This window comes from Anomalospiza imberbis, chromosome 1 (assembly GCF_031753505.1).
Source record: "Anomalospiza imberbis isolate Cuckoo-Finch-1a 21T00152 chromosome 1, ASM3175350v1, whole genome shotgun sequence".
NCBI classification, from domain to species: domain Eukaryota; kingdom Metazoa; phylum Chordata; class Aves; order Passeriformes; family Viduidae; genus Anomalospiza; species Anomalospiza imberbis.
This window is the reverse complement of record NC_089681.1, coordinates 130,847,529-130,859,231: the sequence shown is the minus strand read 5'-3', so window position 1 is coordinate 130,859,231 and position 11,703 is coordinate 130,847,529. Positions and strand designations below refer to the sequence as shown.

At 39.6% G+C, this 11,703-nt stretch overlaps 1 protein-coding gene across 2 annotated transcripts in view; it reads left to right on the top strand.

Moving 5' to 3' along the window:
• Positions 1–1,928: 1,928 nt before the first annotated feature.
• The window catches only part of RUNDC3B (RUN domain containing 3B), a 51,087-nt gene continuing 41,312 nt past the window's right edge, over positions 1,929–11,703 (top strand). The window contains exons 1-2 of one of the 2 annotated variants that reach the window (XM_068211848.1): positions 1,929–2,293; positions 9,059–9,174. In XM_068211848.1, coding sequence (XP_068067949.1) covers positions 2,190–2,293; positions 9,059–9,174 — 220 coding nt within the window. In that variant the 5' untranslated portion in view covers positions 1,929–2,189. The remainder of the gene's footprint in view (positions 2,294–9,058; positions 9,175–11,703) is intronic. The other variant, XM_068211838.1, reaches the window with a different exon arrangement.

Genomic DNA, 11,703 nt, shown 5'->3' with positions numbered 1-11,703 from the left:
AACAACAAACTGGCAGCTGAAATTGTTTATCTGCAGAGATTAAATCTACTTCAGCCTTAGCTTGAATTTAATTGAAAGTTTACTCAATATGCACAAATCTTTTAACAGAAGCTACAGAAACAACAGGCCTTAAAAAAAACTCTGAGAAGGAAACCTGAAGACAGGCTTTTTATTTCTGAGAGGCAACAAGTAACACGTGCAGCATTTCCCTTTGATAGTTTGAAAGAAAAAGTAAAGAACAAAAGTAAAGAACAAAAGTAAAGAAACAAAAGTAAAGAACAAAAAGTAAAGAATCTTATACTAGTAAAGCCACCTAAAATAAATTTTAAAAGTATTTATTATTCTTGATTCCAATGTAGAGAGGATATCCTCCTTCAGATTTACCTGTGCCTCTACTTCTTTATTTTGTTTCTGGAGCATAGAGGAAGAGAGGCAGAAACAAAATGATGAACTATCTTATAGTGAATTTTAATGCCAATATGCTTGGGGAAAAAAAAAACACTCAAGCAAAGAAGAAGCTTTACTTTAGAGAAGGCAGAACAGTTTACTTACCATTTCATATCAAGTTCAATAAAGATAAAGATTAGGTCAAATTTACTCAGTTACATGTTGAGTGAGGTGAGAATACAGCATATCCAGTAATATATGATGATCTTGGAAGTTTTGGTAAGTGGTAATACTTGAATCAGTTTATGAGATATCTTCTGATGAAAAAGAAGTTTATATGCTACTATATTTGAAAAAATAGCCATTTATATGGTAATCTACTTTTCAAACTTCTTATGTCAACATCATTCCTCTTCACGTAACACAATTGTGCTGGACACACTTCTAGTTTGATAGGAACTGTCAGAAATAGCTTCATATCTACAAGGGATATTCTCCAAAGAAACCATAATCCAATGGGGATTTGCATGTCAGTAAACAGAAATTTTTATGTTTCATTAATAGAAATGGGTAGGTTGGAGTTTAACAGAAACATTTAGGAGTATTATGTACATAACTGAGTAGAAGGAAGAGTTGTGCCAAAATTTATTTCACCATTCACCCTCATTGCAAACAAATAAAGTTTGAAAATCAAACAAAATTATCCTCTTAGGCTGAAAGAGAACTTCCTCCCAAAAAGGAAGCAAATCAAATTAATCCATACCGTTTCACACCTCCCCAACTAACAAGCCAAATCTACTCCTTCACAGCCACAACCACAATTAGTTTTCTGCTAGGCTTTCTTCTGCAGTGCTTCGTCTTCCTGTCTTCCAGTGACATAAACGTCATGCAATTCTGCGTCTTGGTGCCAAGGCAAAGCCCTATAGCCAGAGCTCTTCCAAGCACGCCTCAGTTCAGAGCCGAGCCAGCTGCAGTTTGGTGGCAAAGTGTATTCCCACTTCATTCCCGTATTCCCACAAGCATGGCCTGCAAAGCTGATACATTTCATAAAGCAATGTCCAGCACTGCAACAGACTGCCCAGGGAGGAGATGGGGTCATGTCCTGGAGGAGATCAAAACCCAGTGTGGTACTTAGTGGCATCTAGCTGACATAGTGGTGTTCAGTGAAACGTCGGACTCGACGATCTCAGAGGTTTTTTCCAACCTTGTGATTCTATAATCCTAATGAACGACAGACAGCATTCCAAACTCTAAAAGCTACAACCAGGGAAGTTCTCACATTCTAGGCGGCAACGGGCTAAGAAGGGACAGAACTGACAGCAATTAAAGGAAGACCACGGTTTTACAGACGCCCGGAGAGCTGCAGGGCTCCCTCGCGGTTCCCACCGAACGCCGCCGCCGCCGCGGCCCCAGGTGCGGCTCGCCCCGGGAGGCGCGCGCCGCCGGGGAGCGCCCGCCGTGCCCCGGGAGCGCCGCCAGGCGGCGCCGGCGCCGCGCCCCCCGCGCGCTGATTGGCTGGCGGCGCCGGCGCTCTGCGGCGCTGTGGCCGCCCGGCTGCCGGGAGCGGGGGCCGAGCCGCCCCCGCCGCGGGCACCCCGCGCATCCCCGCCCGACCCGCCGCTGCCTCGGGCGCGCCGGGACCGGGCAGCGGGAGGAGGAGCGCGAAAAGCACGGGGGCCTCCTCATCCGCTTCCTTCTCGTTCGCGTGCGGCGGCGGCAGGCGCAGCATCCTGGAGAGCGGGAGGCCAGGAACAAAGGCTCCGCGCCAGCCCCGGCGGCTCCACCTGCCCTGCCCAGCGGAGATGGCGTCCCTCGGCTTAGGGGGGCTCAACGTCTCCGCCCGGAGGAAGAGCGTCCCGTCCCGCAACGCCGCGGTGGAGAGGCGGAACTTGATCACGGTGTGCAGGTGAGCTCCGGGCCGGGGCCCTGCCCTGCCCTGCCCGAGGGGACCGTCCCCCCTCGCTCCCGCCGCAGCCCGCGGGCCCGTCCCGCCCCCGTTCCGCACAGGTGGGTCGGGGGCAGGAGCGCGGGTGTCGGCCCCGCCGCAGCCCTGTCCGGGCAGGGAGGCCGGTGCCGGCCCCCGTGAGGGTCGAGCAGCCTCCTCCATCCATCCTGACTCAGCTCCTGGGAGCGTTCGCGGGAGGGTGTCCGGGCGGCGGGGGGCAGGGGCTCACCGGGCAGTGCCGCTGCTGCGGGGCGTCGAATGGCCTCTCCTGAAGCGGGGGACTGACAGGTTTGTTCTCGGCACCATGCTGGGAGAAAGGCGGTGCGGGAGCCAGGCGGAGCAGCCTGAGCGCTCCGCGGCGCTGGACTCGTGCGGGCACAGCTGCCGTAGCTGCCCTTCCATTGCCGCGGTGCGGCCGCGGGTCCGGTTCGGAGTGAGTGTGATGGGGTTTTCGAGGTAACGGGGTGAACCGGGGGGAAGAGGTTCAGGCCGCTGACAGTGTGCTCCTCCTGCGAGCGCGCCGGTGCCGCAGGACCATCCCGAAGAGGCTGCGCTCCGGGATATTTTTATCTACGAAATCTAGATCAGGAAATCTGCAGTACTAGAGCTACTGTATTCAAATGTCTTTCTTTCTTTTCTTTTTTTTAAAGGATCTTAGTGCTGAGCTTATGCAAGCTTAATAGCAGATCTATGACGTTCCGTTTAAGCGTTTCCACTGCTGTCAGTGTGGAATTCATGCCGCATTTCCAGGTGTGCAGCAGTGACCTGTAACGTCATGGCAAACTTTTAAATACATGGATATGCTGTTAGCAATGGCTCCATTCGGTCGTTTGTTTCAGTTGCTCAGTTTTGAAGTTATTAAAGTAATTTGAATATTATATCAGCAGATTCATGTGGATTATGATATACTTTTAGTTCCCGCATATCTTACTAAAGTGCCAGGACAACTGTTAGATAATTTTGTACCATCATCACTTAATGCTGCAGCAGGATTTTTAAAAACCCATACAATGTCATATTTTCTACTTTTTTTTTCTTTTATGGTATACTGTTAGCAGGTTTTACAAAGTGTGACTCTATCATTCATATCATGAATGTGCCTCAGTATTCATTCAAATCATTGTATCTGTGTTTGAGTAACATCAGTACTATTCTGTCTTTTCCTGGACTTGTATGCTTATCTCTGCTCCTACCTGTGAAAAAGATACACAACAAAAAAAATTTAAAGTTTTTTATCAAACCTGCTGAAGTAGCTTAAATAATAGAAATAGAAGTTTTCAGTTTCATTGTTGTTACAAAGATGCAGATATTGCCAATCCATGTGCTCTGGAAAACACCGGTTTTATCAAGTAATCACACAATTGTACAGGATATAAACAGTTCTTTTTAAAGGAATGTATTGTATTCTACAGGACTTGGGGTTTTTTTCTGCCTCCCACTTGAGAAGAACTCTTCTGTACTCTGTACTGTTACATTGGTTTTTTGGTTTATTTGATGTCCTTGTACTGAAGTTGAAGTGATGGTGTAATATATTTAAAAATGCTTAGAAATCTGAGGGAATTCATTTAAACACATAAAAAACAGAGTGCTGCTGCAGAAACTGCTTGAGATTGGTGTATTTTTATTATTTTCAGTAAAGCAACTTAATTTTGCTTTTCTTCACAAAACTTAAAGTTCTCAGTTTGTGAATACACATTAAAATTTGGAAAGAATGTTGAGGAGGAAGGATTTGCATTATTATGATGTATCTACATTTATTTATATTTTTATTCTGCGAGTGTAAGAGTAAGCGTTTAAAATATCTCTGTGCTTTACTGTAGTTATTGCACATTTTCTTTTATAGAAAAGTGTTACTTGTTAGGAATAGCCAAGTTAGTATTGAAAAAAGTAAAATAACGGTCCTTTTCAATCAGAATTCTATGAAAATAAGGAATTGTTCTGGTAAAAAGTAGCTCCAGTCAATTGGTTCAATCAAATTTGGATGGTATGGGCTGTTCCCCAGTGAAGGAGAAAGATCACAAGGAAGATACTCATCTGAGTTACCATCTGTTAACAGTCTCTCATAATTTAATGAATTATTTTTGTCAAAGCTTCAATTTAGCATATTTTTACTTAATAGCTTTACCAGACTTTAAGGTTTTAATCTCTTCTTACAATGATGTTATCTAACTCCTCCTGCAGATGTGGGTAGCTTCTTATATTTACAGCTTTGGAAGGAACAGTTGTTTTTTTGTTTTTTTTTTTCCACTGAAATGTTGAGTGTCACTGTAGCCATGGAAAGTGACATAGTAAGTTCCATAAACCAATTGCATATGAAAATGCATGGCTGTGTTTTTGTAGCTGCACAGCCATGATTTAAATTGGAATAATTCTCAGGAGTTTTTTGAGTATGTAATGCATGTTCTAAGCTTTGTCTCTCTCCTTGAGTTTTTCCTTGAGTTTGTTCCCTTCCATTTTTCAGTAAGTGGCACTGAGATTTTTTACTAGTTATAGATTGTTCAACTTGTTTTAATCTAGTCTTTGATAAGATTCACAGATCAAAGATCCATATAGATACAGAACAACTGAGACGGGCCTCAGAAGTGACATTCATAGCTGAAACTCAGAATTTCTGTTAACACAGACTTGAACAACTGTTAGGAAATATGCTTTTAAAACAGTGATTTTGCTAATACATGTAAGATCTGTTGCAGTGACATTGACTCAGTTTAACTGTCTGGTTTCGTGATTGCCATCTTTAGCATAAGGCATATTGCTTCATAATCTTAGGGATTATTCTGTAGTAATAGCTTGAATTCTTTAAAATAGTGTTTTAATTACACTTCCCAAATTGAAAGCTAAATAATCATGACAAAATCCTTTCAGTCATTTGAAAACTTAAAAGGAGACACAGAATCTGACAAGGAAAATAGACAGATTCATATATCAGTCTGATTTCCCACTTTTTTGCTTTTTGGTTAGGAACTTGTTGCTGTTTTGGAAATAAGCCTATGGATGTGGGATGTATCCACAAAATGTTTGGCTTTGATTTCGAGTTATTCAAGAGAGTTGGGAGACTTCTTGTGCATCTTGCAAAACAGTGGAACAACCTACCCTAAAAAGATTGGTTTAAGTCTTTCTTATTCAAGAATGTCTCCATCTTACATAATTCATAAGGTCTTTTTAAGGTTGGGAGAATGCTACTGTTTCAACATCTTCTTTTTGGCTCCGGCAAGAGTAGATTTGTGACAGAGAAAAATGTGTAATAATCCAAATCATCAGAGTTCATTAAGGTAATTTAGAAACACTGATATTGAAATCTCTCCAATGGTAGTTATTGTATTAAAAAAAAAACAAGTAAAAGAAGTCAGGGAGTAAAAGTTGTTGCAGTAACACAATGGGAAATGTTGGATAAAATACTTTTTTTAAAAAAGTCTTGAAGCAACTGGTATAGCAACAGGAGCTACATAACTCATCTGCTCTTACAGTCCACTTAGAAGTTAACCTCTGATATGTAAGCAGACTGCTGCTCTGGAGTGCAGTGCTGCTGTGGCAGCCCAGTGGAGAAAAGATGGAGTGAGGTGTTGCTTGGGCTCTTTTCCCAGGACGAGAGGAAAAAGCCTCAAGTTGCACGAGAGAGGTTTAGATTGGGTATTCAGTGAAAATTCTTTGCGGAAGGAGTGGTCAGCCATTGGAACAGAGTGCCCAGGAAAGTGGTAGCATCACCATTCCTGGAAGCGTTCCAAAAAAGTGTGGATGTGGCACTTGGGGACATGGTTTAGCATGGACTTGGCACTGTTAACGATGGGACTCCATGATCATAAAGCTCTTTTCCATCCTTAAAGATTATATGAAGATGGGAGCAATACAGGGAACCAGGGAAACAGCTCTAGCTATTTGGACCTTTTTTCTTCAATAGCTCTTGTGTACTTTAGACCTGACCTTTTGTTTCTTGACTTTCAGTCTCCATGTGACTCCACATAACTGTGCAAGAGTGTGGAATTTCTGGTCTGGGGCCCCATGCACTGGAAACAACTTCAATGACTGAGGAGAATTGCTTACTTAGTGCTTAGAGTGTAACCGTTTTTCAAAGGCATAACTTCTATATACCCTTAATCCTTTTTCCAATATACATGGTAAACATGGTGAAGTGTGAATATCTAATATGCAAAACGCACTCATGACTTTTAATTTGCACTTAAATATATGTTTGCCTCTTTGTAGTATTTGGAGAAAAAAGATAACACACAAGTATTTGCCTAAGAGTATTTTTTTAAATATCAAAAAATATTTCTAGTGAAACAGAGTTTGCTTGGTAGTGCTGTTATCTTCCTGGATTATAGAAGTAAGTACATACTTGCACTCCCTCTAAGTTCTCCGAAAAGCAAATTGAACCCAACTTGACTATAAAGGTTTAGGTTTTTGGTGAAAGGGTAGAGTAGATGTATGAAAATTAACATTTCTGACATTATGGCAGTAATATGCGCACTTAAAAAGAACACTATTTTGATGATGAGCTCTTAGACTGTATTTTATAATTAGACCCTAGATATATAAAAAAAATTGTTTCCTTAAATACTAGATATTTTTTCTTCAGTTGTGTTGCAGAATGCTTTAAAAATAAGAAGAAAATAAAGCTTATCTCTGATTTTTAGAAGTGTTGTGAAATTGCTCTTAAGTGTTTCTTCTTGAATATATCTCTATTTCTGAATAGGTACTCTATACAATATTAAGTAGTAGATTTTCAAGTATGACATTGAATAGAGGAAAAATAGACATGGCTTTATATTGTACTCTACTTAATTTTGCAGTTTATGGATGATCCTATCTCTGAGTTTTATGATGATATTCCTGTATACAGGGCAGTACATCACACTGCAAACTCACTGTCTATCTTGTGTATGGATCTGTAAGTGATGTGCTGCACTGTATCTTTTTCAGACCTGCATGGTGTGGGAGGACTCATCCTGTTACAGTTAATATTAGCTTAGTCATGGTATTGCTATAGGTGTTTGTTTTTCAAAATGAAGTTTTTTTTTTTAAATCAGAAATTTCTCGACTCTGATATAGCTTTGAGGAAGCAGTAGGTTCTGCCCTTAGAAGAGTCAATAGCAGTTAACTGGTGGGCATGCATGTCTCTCACTTACTCAAAATTGGTTAAAAATATGGAGGAGTTCAAAACTGAGTCATAATTTGGCACTGCAGGAGAAGCTTCCTCCTCCACCCTAATTCACTCCTAATTCTTGTTCTCCAAAAAACACCACAACAATAGAAGCCTGCAGGAAAGGTAAAATAGGGAGTCTTTATTCCAAAGTTTACTGAGTAAAACATAATTGAGTGGAAACTCTTGAGCTATGTGCCAATTCAGTTTGAGCACACTAGTTTTGTGCATCAGAAGGCTGTGCTGACTCCACTAAGGAGGCAGTTACTTCTGTAGTACAGAGCATTTCAAAATAGTACCGGTGTAAGGGGCTTCATTCCTGCCCATGCCTATAATGCTGTGCTGCTTCTGCATCTGTTCCATAGAAGTGCTTGTGTTGAGATGCTGTGAAGGATATTTTTTATGAATGTATCCTTATTTAAGAGTCACTTCTCCCCTTCCTTCCAGTACTGAAAATCTAGAACAGTTCATAGTGAGCATCATAAATAGTAGAACTGGCAAAACTGAGAGCCAGCGCTCACTCAGGTGTAGGATCTGGGAGGAGCAGGCACAGTGAGAACATCCTGAGTTGGTACTGTTGACATTTGGGTGTTGCGAAAACTATCTCCTCAGGCTGCAGTATGGCTCTGTTAATACAAATAAGATCATTGCAAAAAACCATAATAAATCTGAAGCATTTACTACTTTTAAATTTGAGAAATTTGTCTTGAAACTAGAACAACAAGTTGAAGAAAGGAAAATAATGGAAAATGATAAAAATTATGAAGGTAGAAGAAAAATTATTTTTTGTCACATTTGTTGAGGTTTAAACTATCCTCTGAATAAGAATAAAAGTTTGTATAAATGTAGGAGTAACTAAACACAGCAAGCTGGCCAGCTGACTAATTACATCTTGTCTGTATTTTACAGTGACTTGATTCAGCCTTTCCAATTTTAAGTGTTGGATCATTGAAATTGAAAGCTTTTCTAGTATAATAATGAAGCAATATAGTGCTGAATAAGGATTACCCCCATTCACAGAGAAATCAGCCTAAGTGAATGCAGAGTTAACAATACATAAAAATTCATTGTTTTATAATATATCTAGATTATTTTTGCATTAGGATGAAATTAAAGTGTTCTCATAATAGGTTAAAGTTTGTATTTCTGATTATTGGACATGGATTTTGTGAATAAAAGGAGTACTGACAAAATGTCAAGCAAAAATGTTTATGTTTAGGATTACAAAGAGAAACTGATGTTGGATGCTTTTGAGTGCTTGTTTTTCTCCAACTGCATTACAGTAGTTTAGAGAAGAGAAAAATAATTGACTCATTTCTGTGTGGAAAGGGTGGGGATTTTTGTTTTCTTTCTGTTTTTAAGGCTTTATGCCTAAGACCAGCAATGCCAATTGCACTTACATGCTATATCTGAACATTTTGTGTGTTCCTGTTGCTATGACTGAACTTGGTATCATCAAGGTGGATTCTGGTTCCTTGCTTGTTTGGTTTATACCAACTATGGCCCTGCTATAGAGGACCACTAATTATTCATAATTATGAATAATATAAACATAATTTATGATTGCCCCATATTTTTTGCTCTAGGTTTTCAGTCAAAACTCTGATTGACCGTTCCTGTTTTGAAACTATCGATGATACTTCCCCTGAATTTAATAATTTTGCAGCCATTCTGGAACAGATTCTAAGTCATCGACTGAAAGGTATGTTAATTAACTTCCTTATTGGTGATGATTTCGCCATGAGAATTTGTTTATACAAAACCAATGTGCATCTGTACGAACTCCTTGATGCTGAATGAAAGCAATGGCTTTCTTTGTGGGTCTGTCCTATTGCTGTTACCCTCCTGATTTTCTGCATTACTATGGAAGAGTGAAAGCAACTATTTCTGTGAAACATGTTTCCAGTGATCTTGTTGGAAGCCTTCTGGGCTGGTAATTAAGCAAGTGAATGTTGCCATGGTGCTGAGCTCTTGTCTGCTTTTCTGCTTTATGATAAGGCACTGTCCTAAGAGTCTAAAAGACTCTTATTATATTATCTGCTTCAGTAGTAGCTACAGAGCCTATCTGGTGCTGCTCCCTTTTCTTCCTCCCTTCCTTGCTTTTGTTGCCTTCTTTTCCAGATACTGGTTTTAGGTCCTTTCATTCTATTGCCCCACCCCTTTAGTGAAGCTGTTTTTTCTGCTGGAATGTCCTGAAACAGATTGCTTTCGAGAAAGGTCAGTTGTTGATTTTCTTCTTGTATCAAGTCAGATGTTCTAGTTCCAGATAATGTCTGTTTGCATTTTCCAATTGTTCTAGAGAAAGCTGCTTTGCTCAGAGAACAGACTGTGCTTTAGCAGTAGCAGTCACAATAAGAAGACCTTGGAAGAGTCTTCTCTTTTCTCAGTTCTGTGTACAGTTTCTGAAATGATTTCAGGATTATGAAGAACATCATAGTCATCTAAATATAGATGTGTAATATGGCAATCTACTCATTTTCATACTTTTTAATATTCATAACCAAGCTTTGTGAACAATACTCTGTGTAGGCTGACATTTGAATAGCACAATTACTACCTGCTGTGGTTCTGTCAGAGGAGGAAAAAAATGGTGCACAGTATGGTAGAAACATAGGGTTTGTCACATTGTGACAAAGATTTTTGGAGTGATTATGGGTACTTAGCAGCTTGACTCTGCAGGGAAATTGCTCTCTTTTCTCCTTCTCCTCCAGCTTCAGCAATATTTGTGCAAAAGAAATGGTAAATTTTATTTTTTTTGTCAACATTCTTTTGCTTCACAGTCTTTTATTCAGTACAGGCAGTACAGAGAAGAAGCCTTGACAAGTTGGCAAATGGAATTTGCAAGTAAAAAATAATTTTAAGTAAGAAACCGAGACATTCGAATAGCTAAATTTTTTGTTTCAGTCTTCCCCTTGTAATTGCTAGTATAGTTTTCTAAGTTTGCAGAGTTAAAATTACAGAAAAAGGTGGGAACACTTGTGGATTGTGTGGCAAATGGAGAATGTTTTGGTAATAAGCTAGTTGACTGCTTGTAATTTTTAAAGATTTTAAAATAATAAAACAAAAATTGAGATAAGAAATGTACTATGGCACTTCAAACTTTAAGAGGGTATGTATTCTACAACTCGAGACTTGAAAGAAATTGTATTTTATTGATGGAATTGACTAATATATTCTGAATGTATACTTAATGTCAGTAGGAAGAGACTAAATGCAGACTGGTGATCGCAGTGAGTTGTATAAAGTGTTTTGAAACTGGCAGAACATACTTGATCTGTTTGTCCAGCTATTTGTCCAGCTATCTGTTTGTCCATGAAGCTATTATGGTAAAATAAATAGCTTCATGGTATTGAAGTTGTCAAGATAATCTCATGGCAGTGTAGTTAAAGAGATGATACAGATTTGAGAGTTAAAGTATATTACTTTAAGGCCATGACAAACCACAGTTCTTAATCTTTAGCTTCCTTTGGAAGTACTAGGTGAGGAAGGAAGAAAAAAAGAAAAAAAAACACTTCATGTTATAAAGTATGAAGTTTGCTTTTATTAGAAAACTTTTACTGGTAAATCTTCTGACATTAAATATAATGTATTTTTAAGGAGCAAAGTATACTTTTGATGGAATATAGTGACTGTTTCTGTTTATTGGTTTCATACTTAATCAGAATCCAGACAAAAAAACCCCAAACCCAAAATGGCAGGAAGAAGGATGGTTATTTTAAAGGGAAAAGAGTTCAGCTACAGGGTTTGGAATTTTATGCTTTTTCTAAAACCATTGCAATTAAAAATTCTGTAATGGTAGTTGTCCAAGCGTTATCTTCCTAGGTTCTGGAAAAAATGGTCATTGTAGAAACACAAGATCCATATAAAATGGATTTTTGATAGGTACTCAATCTGATGCTCCCAGTAGCAAAAGGGTAATGAAATAGCATTTTTTCATTTAACCACCATGAGTGGTTTTGTTGATTTGATTTTTTTATATTCACTCTCATTGAATAATTAAGTTTTGGAAAGTTTTTAGAATGTTATCCAGTCCAACCTCTCACTCAAAGTAGGGCTGTCACAGATTACTCATGACATTGTCCAGTTGTAGTGAAAATGCCCATGACGTTTCTTAAACGCAGTGCAGTTTGCTACAGATTTTTATTTCTTCCCTTACTGCCCAACTTTGACTTTGCGCTTACCTTTCGTGGCTGTGGTGTTCACGGGGTAGTGAGCTAGACTAAGAAGTCAC